General features: G+C 40.0%; 1 protein-coding gene across 3 annotated transcripts in view; it reads right to left on the bottom strand.

Annotated features, from left to right (window-relative positions):
- LOC137181083 (plasma membrane calcium-transporting ATPase 1-like) overlaps positions 1 to 24,329 on the bottom strand; it is a 105,166-nt gene that overhangs the window by 35,060 nt on the left and 45,777 nt on the right. For all 3 annotated transcript variants that reach the window (XM_067586447.1, XM_067586449.1, XM_067586448.1), the window contains exons 3-7: positions 13,312 to 13,509; positions 12,187 to 12,444; positions 11,589 to 11,714; positions 10,839 to 10,964; positions 5,803 to 5,838 (exon numbers count right to left, since the gene is read on the bottom strand). In XM_067586447.1, the coding sequence (XP_067442548.1) occupies positions 5,803 to 5,838; positions 10,839 to 10,964; positions 11,589 to 11,714; positions 12,187 to 12,444; positions 13,312 to 13,509 (744 nt within the window). The remainder of the gene's footprint in view (positions 1 to 5,802; positions 5,839 to 10,838; positions 10,965 to 11,588; positions 11,715 to 12,186; positions 12,445 to 13,311; positions 13,510 to 24,329) is intronic.

The raw sequence follows: 24,329 nt of genomic DNA, 5'->3' as shown, positions 1-24,329 counted from the left end.
TGACCAAAATCTAACCAAGGAATTTTAATAAAAATCTAACCAGGGAATTTTAATAAAATTCAAAAATGAGGGGGGGGGGGTGTTATTATCCTATTTCTGAGGTGTCAAATAGTTAAACCTACTGGGTCAGCAAATGTGATTGTTGAAGAAACTTTTACTGGAAGCAGTCGAGAGCGAAATAAGTCAACAATAATAATGAGGGTTGGAGTCTGGGCTGTTTGAGAATGGAAAAACATTCAGTCCTCTTTTGTGCTGTTTCTGCATTGAGTTAAAATTAATATGTGGTAAAATAAATTGACTGATTTGGACCTCATGCAAGAACCGCTTGTACAAACTGAATGTTCTTTAGCAGCACATTCGAGAAATTCACGGGAACTTAAGTCTACCTTTCTCCACGGGGGGAAAATGAATAATCGCTGCCGGGTAGTTTTACAGGAACACAGAGAGCTGCGTCGAATGTTTAGGTACACTGAGGCTGGTGTTGTGGCTGTAGTAAACCAGTACGTGGTAATTTATTTGGGGAAATGTGGAGGAAGCTTAGTGTGTTGTGTTGCAGGTCGGGGTGACTGAGACAGGTATACTGTATGTGTAGAAGTATTTGCCGGGTGTTTTTAATCTTTTGTTGACGTTTTAAGGGGTCGTGGACAAGGTACTAATGGAGACTTGGAAACCTATGTCATTGTTCTTAATGAGACTGATGTAATAAAGCTAGTTAATCATTTATCTTGCTTTATTTATTTACTTATTTTATTGGCAGGAATATTCTGGCATCTTGTCCACCTTGTACGAGTCAGTAGTTGTTGGAAGAATGTCAAACACCAACAGCTGCTTCAGGGTCTTTATCCAGGTGAACATCCTCTGTTACAACAGCTGGGAGGGTGACATCAGCATCTGTAGTGGAATGATGTCATCCTTTTCTGTGACATCACACTGACGTGACCGCCTCCCATTTTAGACCGCTTTACTTGAGCAAGACATTTTTTAAACATGTAACTTCATGTCAAACTATTCCTCATTAAATTCTGTCACAGTTTGGCTCACAGTACGGATCTGTGATTTCTGACAGAAGCACTTGAAGCTCCGCTGTGTGAAGTTCTTCTTTTCGCTCTTGGTGCCATTTTTATGACTGAAACTTGTCCGCAAACGCAGCAGAACAGGTGGCCGGCCTTACACAGCAATTTGGGGGTGTTGATTAGGTTGATGATAAAATCTCACAAATTCAAACCTGTTATAGAACAGGTGTAGTTCATCAAGTTAGAACAAGCAATTTACAACAAGTTTGTACAGTTAACTGGGTTTGCTGAATCTGATTTGGAACTCTACTGACGGAAAAAACATAGGAGAGATTTAGGATTAGAATATGAAAAAGTTCTTGCATGAGGCCCAACGTCTCTGAAACGAACATTTCCTCTCAGCTTACAGTTGATATTTTATCCACAGTGATCTTGGGAATCTTCAAAGATTTGTGAATCCTAGAGCAACACCAGGGCGTGTATCTTTAATGTTTAAAAGACTCAGTCACTACCTCACTCAAGTTGATAATAAAAAGCTTCCCACACAGAAATTTGCCAAAAGGGAGGTAACTTCAAGACAGCATGACCTAAACATGACATTTAGACATTCTGAATGTAGGGATGAGTCGGTGTCAAACCAGGAAGCTGTGGAGCTTTATGCACATGGTCCACTCTGAAGACAAGCCACAACATGAAACTAACTGACACAGCTTCACATGAACAGGACTGAGACCCACTGACCAACCACAGAACTGTAAACAGGCGCAGCACTGAACCATGAGAGAACGCACGGCGGGCAGAGGGGAGAGGGTGTCTGACAATCAAAAAATAAATAAATAAATAAAAGAAAAGAAAAGAAAAAAGCAAGTCAACAAACAGAAGACAAAATCAAAAGGATCACCCGCAAAAAACGAGAAAAAAAAAAAAAACGACAGCGATGCAAGAACCACGACAGAGAGAGACAGGAGGAGGAGGAAGAGGAGGCTGCAGAGCTGTGGAGGCTGCAGGAGACTTCAGCAAGACAGAAAAATAACAGAGGAGGGAAAGAATCAAACAGTGATTACAAGACAACATGAAGTCCTGAGCAACACCCTGCAAGGAGGCAACAGTGAGAGGAATGAGAGGAGTCAAAGGCCAAAAGAAAGAAACTGAAAATACACAAAAAACAGAACAGACGACAGCCCACAGCCCACTAATACTGCAAGGGTGCAACTCCCACACACACACAGTGACACAGTCTCGCTTCAGCCAAAAAAACATCACAGCGCTGTTTGAATCTGTTTGTTTTTCTCACCAGTGTCATCGGAAAAGTCACATTCATCAGAATATAGTAAATATATTGAAATGTGTGATGGGAAAAATGAACTGTAGCATAAATGTAGCATTAAAAATCCTCCATAGATTCTCAAATACAACGAGGCCTCAACGTTCCTGTTTTTTTTAACGTCGTCAACAAAACTTAATGTTTCATGCACAGATGTTTCACTTTTCTTTATGTGGTAGTAGTAGAAGTAAACAAAACACCTTTGGGTTTTAGATTGTCGGTCGGAAAAAACAAGCAATTTTAAGATGTCAACTTGGGCTTTAGGAAAATATGACTATAAGCTGAGAGATACGCAGCCCTGAGAGCTGAAGTGAAACCAAAACTTCAAGGATCTGTTCCAGAAATAATAAAACCTCTTTCAATTGACATTGTAGTAACGTAAATAGAAAATACAGCCTTAGAAAATAACTTTTCTCAACAGTGTATTGTGTTGTTCACTCTCCATTTTTTTGACATGGATCATTTTTGAAAAAAAAAACCCAATATAATATTGTTCTTTATTCAATATTTATATTGAATACCTCGAGTGAACAGCATTTCCCATAAACCCTAGACCATCGTGAGATGGTGGGTGTTTTTAGACAGCAGAGATTAAAGCTAAAAATTTGGAAGAAATGACATCAGAAGATTGTGTTGAAGATTGTGTTATGAATATAGATATAACCAAGATACGATGGTGTAAGTACCAGTGCTGCCGTGCTGGTGAATTTTCATAGGAGCTTTCATAGTTTTCTGTATGCTCACAAAAATAATCTTTGTTTAACTTAATATTACGTGTGGATGCTGATCTGTCTCGGAATATGCAAAGTAAACAGGCGCAAGATTTTTTTCAGACAGACTGATGAAAGAAATGAGAGATTTCCATGATTTACAGGAGCTACAGAGGGTAACCCGGACGTGACGTCATGACTTCTGCTCTCTACGAAGAGCAAACGGCTGCAGTGCTTCCACATAAAAAGCTCTAAAAAGCTCCGTAGAGCTGCAGAGTTGAACTCTAAAGTGACAAAGTAGCGGATGTGACCGAAGGTGTTTCTGCATATTTTGTTCTTCGTGCGTTTTTAGTGGAGGTCGTCCGTGTCTGCAGGTCTGTGAATTATTTGTGTGCCAAAGTGTGATGAATGTCCAAGAGCAGAGAGCGAATGTGTGTGTGTGTGTGTGTGTGTGTGTGTGTGCGTGTGTTTCTATGTACATCAAGAAGCATTCTGTCTGCAGCAGATGCTCAAACCACAGGAGGTCGGGAGGAGGGGAGGTGTGTTTGTGTGTGTGTGTGTGTGTTTGGGTGTTTGTGTGTATATGCATGTGTGTGTGTGTTGAGACAGCTTGCAGAGGAAGTCGGACATGTGTCGGATCACACGGGACACAGAGGACGGTTGGCTGGTCGGGTTTGAGGTTGGAGCGATGACGCCATCAACACACACACACACACAAACACACAAACACACACAGTTAGTCCATTAAATGAATCAATAAAATAAATATTTAAAAGCACTGAGGGTGCGCTTGATTTCAACACTGCGTCACACATCAAGGACACCTCAGAGGTCGGACGAGTGTGACCCATCACTGGTGGTCGATTGGTGGAATTATATTTGCGCCTCAATTCTGAGAGCATGATGGGACATTTTGAGCACACGGAAAGGGTTTTTACAAGCACATAATTTATGTTTTGTAGATAAATTATCAGTGAAAGAATCATTCAGTTTTCAATTTGAGCAAACAATTTATTTTGCACTCAATAAATGTATTTATATGCTAGATTGTGCACAACGATAAGCTCGGTTTTAGTAATTCTTGTCTCTCAGTTTGCTCTCAAGTTTACCTGAACACTCTCAATCTCAGCAGATTATACACTTTTGGTTACATATCTAATTTTTTTCTAACCCTTTATGAAATTCCAATTCAGATGTTAAAGTCCAGATGAAACTTCCATATTGTGATGTATTTCTGAGTGAATCAGGATAGATGAGATGTAACGTTGGGAGGAATTTGATTTGAACGTTGAAAAGCGGGCGTGTCGTAATGAATCTCAGCTCTGTGCTGCTAAAAGTTGAAGACTGATTGATGGATGGATGTCATGATGTTATTGGTTGAAATGGGTTGGTTCAAGCCTATGTAAGCACACGTCATATTTTGCTTTAAAGGGAGGAAACATAATTGGATTTTGATATATGAATACAGAGATATTGATTTTTGTTGGTTTTTTTGGCATATATTATTCAATATGTGCACAATATGACCACAGATGTGATCTAAAAGGGTTAAAAAGACATTTTTCATTTCATCTTAATGTGTATTTTATTAGTTTGCAGCGTAGTTATCTTGGTTGGTAGCTACAATCCTAACGTATGCCAGATAAACTGTTGCTAACTAAGCTGTTGTTCAATTAATAAACTGAACTTTAACTGTGTCTCTAAATGTTTTAATGCAGTACAACAGTGTTGAGCCTGAAGTTGAGTGTAATATTCATATTATCCCACTCACCGCCTGCAACTAGCAATATTCTAAAATCTTCTATTAAACTGCAATTACTCTCTTGATTAATCATTTACTGTAGTCTTTAAAATGTCGGAAAATAGTGACAGATGTCTATAACAATTTCCCAAAGCCCAACTCGACGTGTTAAACTTGCGGCCAACAGTTCAAAACCAAAAGCTTCTCATTTACACTTACAGGAGACCAAGAAAACCAGCAAATATCCACATCTTAGAAACTTCCAACAACTTAGAAATCTTTGTTTCATTGACTGATCAGTTAATCAAGTAGTCGTTCCAAATCTAAACCACCTTATGGCGTGTTTTAAAGATGACATGCAGCACAATGAAATCATATTTTAGATTTAGATTTATTTAAACTGAGAGAGAGTTTTTTTAATGGAACCATATTAGTGATGATAATGCCTCGGCTGTGCAGCTGGCAATCATCAAAGTAGCCAATTTGGCTTAGTTAAAGAGGTTATTATTGTGCGCTGATGTGGATATTGGCACACACATTCATAACAATTCATAATTTTCTTCATCCACATCCAATTATTCTTTGAATGATAATGGCTTCTCTACAAAATGTAATTCATGTACCTGCAAAACTTTTTTTTTTTTTTTTCTGTGCTCAAAACATCCCATTTCACACTCAGGATTGACAAATAAATAATTCCTTAGTCGTCCCTTGACAGTTACCATGACGACTGTGGACTCTGTGATTGGCTGTGCAAAGACTTGAAGGTTGAGAGTTGCACCCTTTGACAGGTAAAGCAAGGCGAGAGAAAACGTCCCCCTTTATACAGCAGAGAAGGAGAGAGAGAGAGAGAGGGAGAGAGAGAGAGAGAGAGAGAGAAAGAGAGAGAGAGAGAGAGGGAGAAAGAGATGGACTGGACACTCCCCTCCTGCCGCTGGGTGGAGGGTGAGGAGGGGGATGAGCAACAGGAAGGATGGAGGGACAGAGGGACAGATGGATGAATGGAGGGGTTACCTTTGTTGCGATTTTCGGGGGGTCCTTGTTTTTTACCTGTTCGGACAGAGAGAGAGGGCGGAATGCTGATAAGATGGCTCAAAGGAAAAATAAGATCAAAAATAAACTGAGGGAGAACACAAAGTTCAAACTGATAGAAACCCACAGGTGTGTGTGTGTCGTGTGTGTGTTGTTGTGGGCAGGAATGGACCAATCAGAGGAGAGAGATTCACAACTTCCTGCTGCGGAGAACCAATAGCCACAATGTCTGACAGCAGAGCTAATCAATTATCAGTATATTAGTAATCAAATAAATAAAAATGTAGTGTGCTTTCGTATTTGTATCATAACGGGCTTAAATGAAGATTGATCACACACACCAAAGACAGAGTATATATTGATATTCATTTTATTGATCTTTAAATGATTGGGAGAACTGTGCAATGTTCCTAAACTCTCTGATTGTGTATTTATGTTTCCCATAACTCAATGTTGTATTCTGTATTTCACTCCCTTTTGTAGATTTTCTGTTTTGGATTTAACAGCACATAATGTCCTCTGTTACACTGTAAATACTCATTGATTATATGTGAACTGCACATTCATACCGTAGTTATTCATCCACTCCATATTTGTTTTGTTCATCTTGTGCTGATAGCTACATTCACTGGTCTGTTGTTCATACGGTGTATTAGTTATGTAGTTATTATTTGTATATCTACAGTACATGTACATGACCTACTGTTTGTACTGTCTGGTTAGTCTTACAGTAACAGACAGTCAGAGATCTCCCCGCCTACCAATTATCTGGAGATCTCTAAATGCACTGTAGTTGATCGAAGGGCTAACATACCTACGCCCTTTACATTTTGTCAAGGACACGCCTATCCAGAAATGATGCTCTTCCCCTATTCTCCTCTGTCGTGAACTGCATGTCACCGCATCAATATGAAGGGCCGCCCTAAGCACTTTGGATTGGTTCTGCAATGCAGGTTTTTTCTTTTTAATTGTTTCCACCCAGTTTTAACAATGAAACCTGGGAGATTGTCCTCAGTCTCTAGTTACTGATCTGTGAGTCTACTGTCTGGTTAGATGCTAAACTGCACTTCATTGTTCTGGTTCTTAATCAGCTCAGGTCTATTGTGATTGTCACACACTACAGCTATGACTACAGGGATGGAGATGTTGGTTAGTCAGACCATTATTTTGGTTCAGACTGAAATATCTCAACAACTATTAGATGGATTGCCATGAAGTTTTGACGCCCAGAAGATGACTCGTTGGTCATTCTCAGACACTTAGATTTTATCTGAAATTCTTTTTGTCAACAAATTTAGTACAAAGCAACAACAACATTGCCAGGCACCATGACAACCAGCTCTACATAATTTACATATGATCATCCATGATTGGCAAAAACCTTTTAGGGTGGATGTGAGAGGGCAAACCATCAACCACCCTCCTTATTCCAACAAATAGATGATCCATTTTGTCCATCTTGCAGTATATAAGTCATTTCTTAATCATAAAAGGAAAGTCAGTCTTTCCATCTCATGCATTTCTTTGATGATTTCAGGCCAATTATCTACTGTAGGTGGGTCAGCCTGTAACCATTTATGAGTGATTGCTTTTTTTGCTGCCTTAATGAATATTTTAAAAAGGTCATCTGTTATTTCCTGTTATTCCTTCTGGCAGATCACCCACATTGACTTTTCATTATGTCAAAAATTCTAATGTGTCCAATACTTAGATGACTAAATATCTGCAAATGGTGCTAATTGGCAAATGCTAACATGCTGACACAACTCAACTGCATCCATCCTGCAGCAGTTTGAAGATCTGAAGGTTTAACATTCTTGGTTTTTAGGGCATCATCATGGCGGCTTAGAGGTTAAAGCGCTCGCCGACCATGAATCATCTCCCCAGTTCGAGTCTGGCAGAGAACTTTTACTGCATGTTGTTCCCTCATTTAATTTCCTGTCATCTCTCTACTGTCGACTTTCTAATAAAGGAGGAGATCAAGGTTTGATTTTATTTGACATGAGTGCCTAACAATTATGCTAAACTCGATTAAGAAATGTGGAAAAGGGTGTTGATTGATCAACCTTTCAATAATTCTTCCAACTTAAACATTTATTGCGGAAATATTGGAGAAACCTGGAAGTTATTTCAAATAATTTGTATACCAGTTTAGATTTTGTTCATTGTTGGCGTGACTCTGATGGATTCGGCTTCCTTCCTTCACTGCAGACATCTGGAACTTGTTTGAGTATAAACATGCGGTTCATAATAGCATGTTATTGATTCATGTCAGCTGTCTGTAACATCCTGTGATCATGTATTGATCAGATATGTAACAGGTGCAGCTCAGATGTGTTATCCTCTTTAGGAAAAGAGACAATAACTTCCTGTTGTCCTAATATGGCCACACACACACACACACACACACACACACACACACACACACACAGCTCTTTGTTATTCAGCTAGTGGTTCGTGATTGATGACAGAGGCTGAAGTGCTGCAAGTATGTGTGCGTGTTTGAACATACTGAAGGCTCTTGTGCCTCTAAGATAACCGATGGGTGTGACTTGTGTGTATGAATGCATGAATGTGTGCATGTGTGTCAGTGTGTACAGGGGTTTGATGCAGCCATGTGTGACAGTAAAGTCTGCTGTTACTAGAACACAAGAGACACAAGTGTGCGTGTGTGTGTGTGTGTGTGTGTGTGTGTGTGTGTGTGTGTGTGTGTGCTCTTGTATTTCTATCTTTGTGAGGACTGATTAGCATTACAGGCTTGGTGGGTGTGGACGATTTAAAAAGTGAGGACATTTTTGTAAAGTGAGGACATTTTGTCCAGTCCTCATTTCTTCAAAGGGATTTTTTGGAGATTCAGGTTTGGTTTTAGGATTATGGTTAGATTTGGGTTAAGGTTAAGGTTATGGTTAGGTTATGTCAACGAGGGCCCTCACAAATGTCAAAGTACAGACATGTGTGTGAGATGCTAATCTAAATGCTCTGCCGCCTCTTTTTCAGTTTGATTGTAGTTGAATCTGAACTGAAACTTGTCTTGTGGCAGCTTGATCGCATGGTTCTCCTCATTAGGAAATCATTACATGGTTTTCTGTTTTTAAAATCAGTGACTGGAGGCCGAAATATAAACCTGGACGTCTCTCTCCGCTGAGCTGGTACATTCGGCCAATTCACAATGAATGCCTGACGAACTCAAAACTTTAGCCAATAAAACAAATGATCAGACAGAAACAAACCAAATAAGGAGACATGAGTAAAAGGGGGTTAGCATGATCACAAGCAAATCAAAAGCAATAGAGACCGACTGCAGAAGCCTGTAGGTTTACATCAAACTGCTCTGTGATAGTACGAAGACTGGACTTTGGCTTTTGAAGGGTTCCACTTCAAAAAGCAACTGTATGTAAACAGGAAGGTACGTTTCGCATTTTCAACCAACGTTACATCATTGTCAAAACGATACCTCAGTATAGTGACCATAAATTACCACGAATAAATGAGACCATGGTGTAGAGTTTATTCAGGTGACCAAGCTAACAGATTTGTTGTATTTTGGTGGATTAGTTTGTCCTTTTTTGAGTCATAGTTTTGGAAATAAGTAAAGAAAAGCAGCTTCTAATTTTTGATTGTCGATTTTGCTGAAATTAGCTCTACTGTAGCTATCGAGCTAATGTCGAATCCCCTGCATTTGTTCAAACTGACCTGTTTGAGAATGAGAACCTTGTAAAAGGGCTCTAAATGTGAATTTAATGGCTACATATTATGATCATGACTGAAGCTAAAGCTAACAGGTCCCAGGTAAAAAAGTGAGCATGCTCACCAGCTAATGATACACGTGGAAGACATGGAACCGCTGTTGTTACCCTAAACTCTGATATTGAATCACTCAGGACCGGCTCCCACATAGTGGATTTTTCTAATGTAACCTGTAACCTCACAAAAGAATGTAATTAGCTAATGATATGCTAACTTTTGGCCTTGGAAGTGACAGTAGGGCTGTGTCCAAAATCATGTCCTATTTACTATCAAGTGCACTACATTAACCATTGTCCTTTTAATTTGAGGGTCCAAATTGTGAGTGTGAAATTTATGCTCTATATACCCTCTATTCTTATGAGGAAAGGGAAAAGTAGTGTTCATAGGATGTACTTTCTACAAACAAACCCATAATGCAATGTGTACCGTTTTATAGTTGCAAAAAAATATACCTGTAAGTGATGAAGACAGAAGATGATGATTCATATTAATTCACCTCAGTTTACTGCTCACTCTAGAGTAAACTACTGAGTGTCTATTAGGTAACAGTGAGCAGGTGAATGATTTCAGAGAGCTTTGGTTACAGCTTACGTTAGAGCAGACAAACATACAGTTTAATTCATTCCTTACACTTTTTCTCTTGTGTTTTTGTTTTTGGAAAGGTGATAATGAATGACACCACCCTCCAAATTCACATTTTCTCTGTTACTACAGCCTCTTATTAACACCGCTTCAACATGTAGAGAAATCCAAATACCTGCCAGGCGTAGTTTCAGTTGCTAAGCTATGATTGGACAATCATTGTTTGGGGGAGGGGTCAGTTGTGTTTAATTCACAGTCACAGTGTAAAATACCATCATCATTAGAGATGAACTCATTCATGGTCTCATTTATTCATTGATGATGCTTTTGTGCTCAAGATTGAAGCTCATTAATATTAAAATACTACAGTTACACCCTTCAAACAGCTCTGCTGCTATCAGCCCAGACTTGATGAACTCTACCTGCCGACAGAGTCCACAAGTGCGACAGCAGAAACTTCATATCAACGCCAGCTGATAAAAACGTGCAAATAGTTCCAATCAGCACTGTTCAAACACTAGAGTATTCAGAAGCTGACACGGTGATTGTTGTCTCTCTATCTGAACCTTCCTCCCAACACTTCACACACTTACTGTCCTCGTATGACCTTAAACACTTCAACATTGAGTCCTGTGTTTTTTTTTTTGTTTTCTGAGACGTGTGTGACGGGGCTTTGTCTCATGTCTTACTTTTCTTGACCTTCTTCTCTTCGTCGTTCTCGCTGGCGCCCAGAAGGGTAAAGATGATGCCGGTTTGAGAGTTGAGGCCGACGGCTGACACCATCATCCTGCCTGATCCCTCCATCACGTGGGTCCCTGAGGAAAGATTAAAAAGACTAACAGTCAAAAGACTTAACAACGGAAACTTAAACTGCCAATGTTGATGTGATTTCTTCATTCGTTTTGTCAGTCTACTCTCTTCTGCATCATTAAATACCTTTAAAAGATGCCTGTAAGCATTTTTGTTGTATTTCAGTGTTGTTTGATTGATCTTAGGATCACTACTGTTGGTATGGAAAATCATATCATTCATAAAGATAGGCTTGCATTGAATTTTGTGCCTGTAATCTTAGTTTTGTAAGCTTGTACTGCATAATCAGTCTGCTGCATATTCAAGTCTGTGCATGCAAAATTCATTTAAGGTCTGAACATTTAAATGTCTGCCTGTGAAACACTGTTTTGCCACTGTTTGTGCATTCATTACCAGGCTTGTAAGCTTACTTTTACAAGCTGGGAGGTGAAAAAAGCACATGTGGAGGTGCATGTTCATAGACTTTTGAAAGGTTTACAACATGGTCAGGTTTGCACACAGAGGTTTATCTGTCATCAAGAGGCAGTGAGGGAGAGGACGGGACATTCAATAAATAAATTAACAGAATCACTTCAGAACACAATCATCAGTGTTGGTCCCAGTCCATGTGACAGTGAGCAGGCACTCACCGGACAGCAGCATGGGGTCCTTCTCCAAAGATTTGCGGACTTGGTCGGACTCTCCCGTCAGAGAGCTTTCGTCAATCTTCAGGTCGTTGCCTTGGATCAGAATCCCGTCAGCAGGCAGCAGGTCACCTGTAGAAACAGAAGTCAAAGGTCAGAGGGTCTTATTCCCATCAGCCCTGGGATGGGAAAAGGATTTTATACTGGACGTGATTTTCATTCATATCTCAAAACAGCTCAAGTGTAAATAAATTTTTGCTTCATCTCAAACTCTGATGAAGACGAAAACATTACATTAAGCACTGAACAACTGAATGGGAACAAATTCCTGCAGCCAGATGGAGGCTGTTATAACATCAGATCAACGTCATGGTTTTAGAATCACATGCATGTAGCTGTAATGTGTCCACATACTTTTGGCCATGTAGTGTATATGAAGCTATTTCTATTTAATCTACACAATACAGAGTAAAAAGAGTTTATGTCAGTTTGTTTGAAAGCAGCTCAGACAGAGTCACGTTTGAGTCTGTCCTTAAACTACTGAGGCTGTTACATTAAGGGTTCACTGGTTTGATGTTTCTTTCTGGTATCTGAAGTCTCGTACCGTATTTGATCTGAGCGATATCTCCCACCACGATCTCGGCGACGGGGATCTGGATGACCTGGCCTTTGCGGATGACGGTGAACTTTTGTTCCTGTTCGATGCGACTCTGAAGCCCACGGAACTGCTTCTCCTTGGACCAATCGTTGAAGGCCGTTACCAGAACCACGATGATGACCGAAAACAGGATGGCAGCGCCCTCGATCCAGCCGGCCTGGGCCTCGCCCTCGTCCTCCACGCCGCCCGCAGACTGACCGCATTCTGCGAGAGGAAGACGACATGTTGAAGCCGAATCGTTCTCACCAAACAAAAACGACAAGTCAAAAGAGATCAAACAGTACGACTAATTTATAGCTTCAAATAGTAACACTAGTTTTAACAACACAAATGATTTAACATGAACTTTTTCTATTTTCTTTTTCATATTTGCAGAAGAAAAAGACATTTTTTAATTCTTTAAAATCATTTCTCTTTTAGTCTTTGCACAGGGTCATAGCCAGGAATTTAGGAGGTTAAATTATATTACTGATAAATAAATAAATGACCGCCACTGGCCATAATCTACTGTTGCAGCTGTAAAACGGTGGATAAACAGTTTTGAGCGTCACACAACCCCTGCGAAGTGACTCATTTCACTATCAGAATTTGATCCATTTGGTCCGATAACATTTGGAAAGTCTAGAAGAACCGCATCATTAACGGCCAAACTGCCAGCGCAGGACTGACGCCCACGACATGAGATTTAAAAACTCTGTATACTGTGAAATACAAAAAGATTTATCTGGTGGAGATAGGCTTAATGAGCTTTGTGTGAACTCGTTTGGCAAGGCCTTGAATGTAAAGGATGTTCTTAAATATGTAAAAGTTCCACACTGCAGGTTTACAAAAGTTAAAGAAAATGAATGAACAAAATATTTAATATAATAACATTTCAAATTAAAATAAATAAAGAACTGTAAAAATACAATGTGAAATACTGAGCCCAAAACAAAACGAATTGTTAAAATAAAAGAACCCCCAAACAGACACTCACATAAAATAAAAACTAAAATAAAATAGCGGAGAACATGACTTCCGAGTCATCAATGTTATCTACTGTCTTTGCATTCATTTTGAGTTCAGACCAACCTTCAGCGTCTCCTCCTGGTGGATGGTAGAAGGACAAGCCGAGCGAGATGATGGCAGCAATTTCCAGAATTATAAGCGTGACGTCCTGCAGAGCCTCCCACACCAGCTGCAGGAACGTTTTGGCCTTCTTTGGGGGGATGAAGTTCTGTCCAAACGCCGCATGACGTTTCTCCAGATCAACGGGGTTACCAGACAGACCTGCAACCACAAACACAAGATGTTAATATTCACAGCTACACAGAAAACTTCTCTTTAAAAAAAAGGGAACAAATGGACAAAAACATTTTATTTATCAAGGAAATATGAGCTGACAGGCTCCGACCTGTTGATGTATAGATGCTGAGAGGCTTTTATAGTAAGTAAAATCATTGGATTCATTGAGCACTGTTTGTTTGCTTTTGAAGTTATTTTTAAAGTCAATCTCCTCCTCTTATGAACTCAGAAATCCAGAGACACACTCATTTCTTTCATCTTGGATCCCAAGATAAAGAAGTTAAAGATCAACCGGCTTACATCATCATAAACTGTATCACCTGTACAGAAACATGTGCTACCTTTGTCCCTTTGAATACTATGAGTTTAAATCAAATAGATGTTCATGCACAATAGTTATGAAAACTCAGGATTTTACAGACTTCTATACACAGTAGTTTTGCAACATGACCCACTTTTGTTGCCATGAAACACTGCAGTGTTTCCATATATAGTTTTTATTTGGGTGAATCACCAAAAGAGATTTTTCCCACCCAGAAAAAATATTAATTGTTTTTATTCCTTATTTCTAACTTACTGAAATGTTGGAAAATGGTGCATTGAGGTGCAGCTGTACAGATTGGGAAAATCATTTCCCCTGATCAGAAGTGAATTATAAACTGCTGTAATATGTTTGTGCAGTTTAACAGGTTTTACTGGTCCCAGTCTGTTGATTCCAGCTGTGATTCCCAACATTTTTGTGTCAATCATTCTGTGACCCTTGTGTGGGCCCCGACCCCCAGGTTGGGAACCACTGATATGTGTTGTCTCTGTTAGTGATTAGTCTCTGGTAGCCTGAACTGACCAAAAACTTCCCCCCTGCTGCCCACCTCCAACTAAACACACAATCTGCTGCCCCGTCAGAGCCAACTGCTCCACGTAAACACCACCCGATCAGACCGAGCCAGTCTGGATCAGCTGGCTCACACCCAGCTACTGAAGATCTTCATTAAACTCTCATTTGGGAATCAAAATTTGATATTGACAAAGAAACCCAAAACTATGAAACACCAAAAACAAAGAAAGCAGAAGAAGGTAGCACTACATCCTCACTTACAAACTTATTAGTCACTAGATTTATTCAACTAATCAATTAGATCAGTTAACTAAAAAATCTGATGTTTCTCTTCCTGTTTATCTGCAGAAAGATCTCTTATTATCATCTGTTTACTGAAGACCAAACAATATCTGTGACTTATTGATTCCAGAGCTCTGACAGTCATTTTCCAGCAGTGACTCATATCTGACTGCTCATTCATTCGCCATATAAAGACAAGAAACACAAAAAGATTTCCCAGTCGACCTGGATGCTAGCAGGGGGCCAGAGCTGCAGGGCTTTGTCTTTGGAGCTCATTTAATTTTCGTTTTTTATTAAAAACTGAGAGAAAATCAGATTTTTAAAAAACACCGTTTGCAGTTTATCTATCACATTAATGAAGGGTAATCAGCAGCTTGTGTTTATCTTCACTTTGTATTACCGGAGGATTTTCTGAGCTGAGCTTGTCTCCACAGGACCTCGTTAACATTAACTGTGGTGAATTATGTTTATTTGCAGCAGCTTCTGGGTGCACAGGGACGAATCTGAATCAAAACTGGTCGAAAAAAACTGATCCCCCTTTTTCTGGGTACTTTTTTAGTAAGACCGGAAAATCTGTTATTTCCTCTGCAAGGCTCTGTGGACGGCAACATGGCTGCTGTGGAGTCTTGGTGGAGTTGAGAGACGTGCAGTGGAACGTGATCTGAATGTGAACAGACCGCACTGCCACAGTTTCTAATGAAGGAGGACTCTCTATGTCAGCATGAGCTCGGACATGTTTCTGTCTTCATGTGTTTTAATAATGGCCTTTTATTCCTTCTCAGATGATTCTCTCCAGACAGACTGAATGAAGAGCTCTCCTCCTCCTCCTCCTCTTCATGCCTTCTCTCTATCGGTCTCTCTGTTCTTTGAACAGCTAAAGCTACCAGATACTAGTTTCTGCCATTTTGAGATTTTGTCTACCTTAAGAGCACCGCGCAACCTCAAAACACACACAGAGGGACTAGTTTCCTCATCAGTCACATCACTCATGTGATGTAACCTTAACTGAATTGCTTCGATGTGACAATTATTTGCCAATCGAAAGCTTGGCTGACTGACATAAGATGAGGTGAGATGTGATGTGGTTAGGTAAAGTGTGATGAGATGACATGAGATTGAGGAGCAGTCAGGAGAAGAGGTGAGATGATTTGAGGGAATCTTATTGCAGGTAAAATGAGTAAAGATGATGTAATAAAAGGAGGCGAGGTGATAAACTGATGTGAGATGAGATAAGATGAAATAAGATAAGATGACGTAATGTCATGGGAGATGAGATGAAGATGAGTTGAAATGAGATCATGACAGATGCACAAGGCCAGATGAGGTGAAGAGAGAAGAGATTAGATGACATGAGATGATTTGAGATGAGGTAAGATTAGGTGAGATGAAGTGGAGTAACCTTTGATGAGATAAGATAAGAGGGGGGGGTGAGGTGAGACATTGATGATATAAGGTGACATGAGAAAAGACAAGATGAAATATGGTGAAGTAACCTTAGATGAGATGAGATGAGATGAGATGAGGGGATCTGAGGTAACATGAGATGAGATGAAAGGAGATGAAGTAAGATGATGGAAGATGGAAGAGACCAGTTGAGGTAAGGTGAAAAGAGACTGGGTGAGGCGAGATGAGATGAGATGAAGTGAGAGGATTTCAGATTAGATTATGTGAGATGAGATAGTTAAGTGAACTTGGTTGACATCAAATGAGATGAGGTGAGAGGAGGCCAGGTAAGATGAGATAAGATCAAAAACGATGCGAAGTGATGTGAAATGAGATAAAATGAGGTGATGTGAGATGATGGCGTGAGATGAGATTAAACAAGACGTAGTATGAGGCAATAAGGTGATGTGATGTGAAATGGTAACGTGATCTCAGGTAAGGTAAAAGGAGATGAGATGAGGTGACATGAGATACAACGAGATGAGGAAGAATGAGACGGGATGAAGTGAGATGAGATTAAATGAGATGGGATAAAAGGAGATGAGGTCATGTGATGTGAAATAAACTGAGATTAGATGCAACGAGATGAGATGTGGTGGGATAACGTGATATGAGATGAGGAGAGTTAAAATGAGATGAGATGACGGGGGGTGCGAGAAATGAGATGACACGTGATATAAGGTGGGCGGAGATGGAGGTGACCCAATGAGATGAGGTGTTATGAGATTCGATGAGATGAGTTTAGCTGCAGTTAATCAGGCCAACAGTAGAGCTTCATAATATCATCATCTTCATGAGCTGGTGCACAAAGAGATTTTAAAAATACACCGCTTGTCAAAGTGTTCATCAGCAGTGTTTCATCACACTGTAGGTTAGTTTAAAGTTTGGTTTGATCATTTTAAGACAGTCATTGATGCTGAAAGCTCCTGTCACACTAAGATAAAGAAAAACAGAATCACAAAGCACCTTTTTTTGTCTGTTTGATCGATACAAGTCTGTTTTTTTTTTGTTTGTTTGGTTTTTTTTTAAAATTCATTGCTGTGATTGTGATGGCAGGTTTCATCTGGTGCCTGACGTTGGCTCTTGTTAGCGAACGTCCCAGCGGAGGCGCAGATTAAAGCTCCGAGAAGATGTTCCAGTAACAGCAGAGTTCCAGAAACTGCACGTTCACTGTCACAGATGTTTATGAATTTCAGCTCCCGGTGGAAATGGACTTCATCGCTCTAAAAAGAGGTCTCTTCAATTTGCAGCATTCTCAGCAAACATACACAGCATGGTTTTCACTTTCATTCACACTCCCACTGGCAGATGAAACTACAGCAGCGGGTTTCAATGTCCTGTCTCATTGTTCAGACTTTTTGATGTCCACAACAAATACTGAGGACTGTTTCTTCTTCTCTGTTCCTCTGTGTTGTCAGAGCCGCTTCCTGTTTTCTTTATCATCTCTGCAGTTCATCCAGTAGATCTGTCTTTGCTCCTCAGATGCCTTACGCTGGAGGTGATGTGACTGCATATTGAGCAGAAGACATGTCTTTCCGAGTTGAAATATTTCAACTTGAGTAAGATATCTGCACAATATCCTGAGGCTTTATGAGTCAACCTCATAAATGCAGAGATGAGATAAAAAAAAAAAAAAAGGCGAAAGACTGACCAGAGTTCCCAGATCAGTCAAAGTCTGAACTGACACAAATTTTGACATTGGAATATAAATTTAATTTAAAAATGATATGTGATTTGTATTTAGAAGGTTCAAAATCAGATTCACCCACTTAAATTCAATCTGTAGCGATAATCCCATAATTGGAGTTACCGTACTAGAAGTGAATCGATGCGAGTGCACATTGAGGCTCATGTTTCTCAACTAGACGATTTGAGAGTTAAGATTCGTAATGACTTGTAAAGCTGAAAAAAGAAACCATGTCAGACGGGTGTAAAGTAACACAAAAAAACATGATTTATTCCAACAGTGAAATGTCTCCGCAGCTAAAGTGCTGCCACTGGTGGCTGGAAGATATATGGCAGCAATATTAGCTATTAAAACCCTAAACTTATACTGTATCTACTGACCACCAGCCATCTTTGATTTGATATGTTTTGCATTGGTCTTGGTTGGAGTAAACACGTTTTTTGTTGGTTTGCAACTACCTGATTTCAATTTTTTCACTGTTGAAGTCACTTAGAAGATGTCAGACCATGGAGTTTGTGTTTTGATATTTTTCCTGTAACTTCATGAATTCAGATCAGAATATCCTGGATCAGGGAAGACCTTATGCTGACCTAAATTGACGGCTCTGGGAAGCAAGTTAAAAAAAAAAAAACAGCATTGTACATACTGATGAATGCATATCTTACAAAACTTGGTATGGCTGAATTCAAATGGAAAAGGCGATAATTATGATTTAAATTAGGAACTATGCGATCAACAAATAACTGAACAGGATTATGAATCTGATCAACATTCAGTACAAGACAGTTTATGATAGCAAACACAGTCGGAGTGCAGCAGTGTTTCCCATTAATTACATGGCGTGGCTGCCCGCCACAGTCTAATTTGTGCCTCCACAGTTTCATAATGAATTGAGAATATTTTTACATTTGTCAGAGCAGTCTCCCAGCATCTATCAAATAAAAGAAGCATATCTGTGGCCTGAGCTGCCTTTTTATAAACTGCGTGTGACATGTGACCATGTGCACAGTTGCCATGGTAATGTCTACAGAAGCTGACCTCTCAGCTGGTGCACCCCCCCTTTACGAACCCAGTATAAACTTACAGACAGTCATCCTGGTCATTATTACACTTCTGTCTCCTGAAACCTGTTCCCGACATCCGACCGAACTGAATTATTCTGGTGACTGTTCTTTTCAAAAACCGTTCTGCGTTGTATGTCAATTTCACAATTTAAAAGATATCCAACAGTGGCTGCTGATCTAAATTCCAACATACTGGAGTCAGAGGATATTTCAGATTTTTCCTTTGGTCTTTCTTGGGGGAAAAAAAAATCCTTTCATTCTGCTTAATAATGCATGAAAATATGTGGTGTAATAGCATGCAATGGTATGTGATGGTGACACACAGGTCACACACAGAGAGACATCTGAAGTATCAAAGCCATGTAAACACCGAGCCGCAGTTTGTGCCTCTCATGTATTATCATTACATTCGAGTCACAGAGCTAAAGCATCGGATTTTCCGAAAAAATTGAAAACTCTAACGATCTTTGAAAAACCCTTGAATCGTTTAAAACATTTATAGCTGTTCTGAAGGTATTTCCACAATCTCTCCTTTGACTCTGATGAAGACACAGTAGTGTTGAAACGTCGGTCTGTGTGCACTATTAAAAGCTGCAAATCAATCAGCGCTGCAAATCAATCAGAGGCACCTGACCGAGTTGCAAATTGCTTGAGGATGCACAGAGAATCCGTTTCTACTGGTATTTCCAGAATCCTCAGACATTTCCAACCATCTCTTTGAAAATATATTGCCTCTGCTGCACAACAAAAAAAAAAAGATTTTTTAAGAGTACTGAGGTCCATTAAAGATCTTGGGACATTTTTTTCTTTAAGGAAATTAACAAACCTCCTTATCCTCTAGATAATCAAAATCAATTCTTACACTTTTCCCTGTTTGTGGTCTCATCTGAAGTCAGACTTCTGCTCTACTCACACTATTTACTGTACAATAATGGCATCAATGTACCCAGAATGCAATCTATTTAATTAATTAGATAAAGACAACAGATACAGTCAACAGACACTAAAATGTAAACATGCTTTTTATATTCTAACTTACTGACCACATTGTCACAAATAACTTTGTGCTCATCATCATCACATGACGAGAGTGTCTGCGTCTCCTAAAATATAAAATGAACATCAACTTCCCTTGAAGGCAAGCTGATGTGATTGGCCATCGTTGAAGCCCCACCTGCTGTTGTCAGAAATAGTAATGGTTACTTTTTTCATGGTGGGAGAATAATATCAGTTATCTTACAGTAATAAACCCGGCAGTATGCAGAATGATGCGATGTATAAGCTTCATTTGTCTAGAGGCAAATACCCGTTACACAACAAAATTACATATATTTTAGATTTGTATTACTCTGCTATTTTCTGGGTTTTGGAAAGTCAGGAGAGAGAACTTGAGAGGGTGAGAGACACTACGACAGAGACAACGGTTAATTATAAGTGATACGACGGGTGGAAAAAAACAGCTACAAAAAGAAAGAAGGATATGAAGAGAGTTGCATGTCTTGGTGTTTGTCTCCCTGTTGCTGATTGCTCAAAGGAGCATTCTGCTTCAACTGGCACGGAGACACGGATGACCTGAGGCTGTATGTGTGAGTGTGTGAGTGTGTGTGTGTGTGTGTGTGTGTATGTGTTAGTTACAGTGAATGAGACTCGGGTCACGCAGCTTGAGCTGAATCTCAGATTGGTTGCTGACTTCTCACACCACACATCTCGGAAAGATCCGACACGCCAGCAGGCCAAGAAACCTCTGAACTTACATGCACTAATAATGTATGTTGCGTGTGTGTGTGTATATGTGTGTGTGTGTGTGTATGTTCCCTCAGTTCAGATTTAACCCTGACTGATGATGAGCCACTCCTTCTCTTTGCTCAGTGCATATCTCAGACACTGTTCTAAGGAATCTTTATCAAAAATGGTTATGTTTGGTTTAAATGTTAAAAAGAAACTAAAAGTGATGACTCCCTACTAAAATGTTCTCCAGGGGACATGGATTTTTGGACGGACGGACACTGATGATATGATTGGTGAGAAATATCTGTGTGGGTGGGTGTTTACAACAGTTTGTAATATCACTTTAATTCCAACGGTCACACAGCCAGTTAACCAGCTGGCGGCTGACATTGTTAGCCGCTGCTTCGTCTCATCTGTTATTCGAGCACTGCTTACACATCATGATCTGCATCACAGAGTAATATATAACATGCTGAAGTTACAGGACAACCCGTTACCGTGACTTTTAACAGGAGCCTCCCTCCTTTCTGTAATGCAGAAAACCGAGTGACCGATGACTCAGCCGGTGTTGAAATAACACATGAGCCAAAAAGTAACATCTATCAATGTTAGCACGCTTAGCTAACTGGCTTCCACTTTCCGAGTGGAACAGAAACTTCACAGCATGATTGGTCCTCCCACATACTGAATGTTGTAATCACCAACAATACAGAACCAACACTGTGTGGGCTTGTTGGAAAAAAAAACATCTTATATCAGCATTTGTAGGCTAAACATTTCGATGTTCTCAAGGCAATAGTCACCATGGAAGTTGACAGCACGTCTCCTAGCAACGCCGGCTCTTACATGCCAGTCAGATGCCACTATGGGAAACACTCAACCAGAGGCTTGAAGCTTAAGACACTAATTTTCTCTTTTTAAAAATGACAATCTGCCAAATAGCAGTAGTGTCTTTATATGTTTTCCTTTAAAAAAAAAAAGTTTAAATTTGTTTTAATTTGAACTAGTTTCCTACATCACAGCTGTTCAGGTGTTACAGATGACTTTGTTGGTGGAGACATGACCTGTGTAGTCGTTCTGTTGCGACGATAAAAATATTAAAGATCAGCCTCGTTGCATTGTTTATTTTCCTCCTCCTAATCAAAAATATTAAGCTATACTGTACAAACCTCTGGTTGGGAATCACAGGACTGAACTATTTATCAATTAATACAAATAATAAAGAGCTAAACAGCTTAGCGTGTTAGCTGCAGACCTGCTGTAGTTACGTCCAGCACAGATACATAAATTTGCCAGTCAGTGACTGTTTTTATCTGTCTGTTTCCGCTCTGGATCCTTGAGGTTTATTTGGAGACACTTTTACATGAAGGGATAAAAGTGACGCTACAGAGACAAAAAGAAATCATCTCCTGTCTTCTTCTCACCTGAGCGGTGACAGAACACGCTGCTGTTCATTAGCATTTTCCTAAAATAGTCGGTTGTTTATTTTTAGGTCTGTATGTGTCTCTTTGTGAAGCTCTTTGTAGCCCAGGTTATAAATAAAGTTTACATCTCATGCTCAGACTCAAGAGGCGGCTGCGTGTCATGAATACACTCAGGTTTTGTAAAATAATGACAAGGACATCAATGACCTCCAGAGAGGCAGCAGACTGATTCATCAATACACATTAACCAGCGGGACGCACGGCTGCAGCTGAGCCGTGTGTGCGTGATTTGGGATGTGTGTGTGTGATCAGGTTGAACTCAGGACAACGACAGTCAGCTACAGGTCCAATCAGAAGCTGATTTCACAGGCTGAAAGTAAAAGCAGCTGAAGACGAAAACATCTCATTATCACACAGTGAGCTGATACAGACACACTTGACACATAGTTAAATATAACTGTGTGAACTGTGTAACTGTTAACTCGACGCTTCTGTTACAGAGCTAATCAGGTTAGCACACTGTCAGCTAGCTATCAGACAGTGGGACAGGTTTTTTCTGTTGCGTTTTAAGGACATGAGAAGCATGATTCATCTCAGCTTCGGTTCAGGATGGACGCAAGAAAACAGATTAATGTGAGAAATCAGGTTGAATTAAGGTGAAAAAGAGATAATTCATCCACATGACAGTCTGAAGTGGAAAACTCAGTTTACATGCAGGCTTCCCTCTCTGCCACAAAGACACAATCCCCATTTTTGATTATTTTTCAGCATCAGCATTCAATGTATTTACATTCTGTAATTACCTCTCTATATATCGGGGGAGGGGGGAGGGGGGGGGGGGTGTTTGTTAGCGTTGAAGTCTGCCTTTCCTGCCCCGGACCCACTAGACAGACATCACTCACATGTCTGCATGCTAAGTATGAAGCTACTGCTAACTTAGCTTAGCACTGTCGTTTTTACACTTCAGTGTCTGTATGGATTAAAAAAACGGAAGTATGTGTTCATAGTTTTAAAGATGCTGATAGGGGGATTTTGTTCTGTATATTTGGACAGAACCAGGCTAGCTGTGGCTGCTTGTTTTCAGTGTTTTTGCTAAAAATAGTTAGCAGGCAGTTGGTGGTAGCTTCACAAACATAACTACAAGATAAACAACTCCTTTTATGGTCCTGTGCGCAACAAGAAATCAGGCCAATTAACGGCCAAAGGCCAATTATTGACTTCCTTCCCCTTTGCTTGGGTGCACTGTAAACAGATACACCAGTTCTTCTTCTTCTGTTGTATTTCTGACACTAGCCGCTCAAGGTTCTCAGCGGTCGATACGTGTGTGATTTCCAGCAGGACTCAGGGGCCCGTAGCAGTAAAAAACACCATATCACACAGTAGCTATAACTTTTGAGTCAACACAGACCATGAAGTCCTCATAGTGCTATAGATGACATCATAACACCCTCTGAGATCCATCTTCATGACAAATGAGCAAACTCCATCCACTGATGAGAACCATATAATAAAAAAAAGCCTAAGCTAGGTCTATAATATCTGCCAAATGTATCAATTGGACCCTAATATCATGATATATATGGATATAACAATCACATTTCTGTGATAGAGGATTTTAAAGATACAGGCCACTTTGTCTTCACACCTTCTGCTCCCCAAACTTGACACTTCCTGTCACAAAGTGAATAAAAGACAAAGGATTTATTTCGGAGCGCAACGAGATAATCTACGACACATTCAGGCAGCGTAGCAGGGGTGCTATCAAACGGTGAAATCCAGCACTGAACTATAAATCAGCTCCTCCACTAGACTCACGAGTCAGTTCACTGCTCATGTATAATGTCATCTGGAGGACAAAAAACAACCCCGTTGATGTCATAGTGATGTCATTATGGTTATCTCAGCTTGGGTTTGGACACTACAGATTTATGATAGAAAGTCTGCATTACAAATTGGAGGAGTGGAGTTTGAAAGACAAGGGTGTTTACCGGACAGGGACAGTCTAATGGGAAAAGAAAAAAAAAAAAATGATTCAGTTGCATTATGGGAAACGTAGGATCCAGTGGATTCAGAGCCTGACCCATACTAGGGACAGGGACTAGACTCCCAGATTCATGGAAGTGACAGATGATGTACATTAGAAGATAGACAGACAGAACCTGGATTGAAACTGTACTGACACTTGTCCGTTATCACACTAGTTAACTATCACAGTCCATCATTGTGTGTGTGTGTGTGTGTGTGTGTGTGTGTGTATTCGTGTGTGTGTGTGTCCTCAATCTTGCATTTAGGCTTCCCCCAATTTTTTTCCCCCCATCCTCCCTCCCTCTCTGCAGTGAAAA

This window comes from Thunnus thynnus, chromosome 4 (assembly GCF_963924715.1).
Source record: "Thunnus thynnus chromosome 4, fThuThy2.1, whole genome shotgun sequence".
In the NCBI taxonomy this organism is placed as follows: Eukaryota; Metazoa; Chordata; class Actinopteri; order Scombriformes; family Scombridae; genus Thunnus; species Thunnus thynnus.
This window is presented reverse-complemented; position numbering and strand designations above follow the sequence as displayed.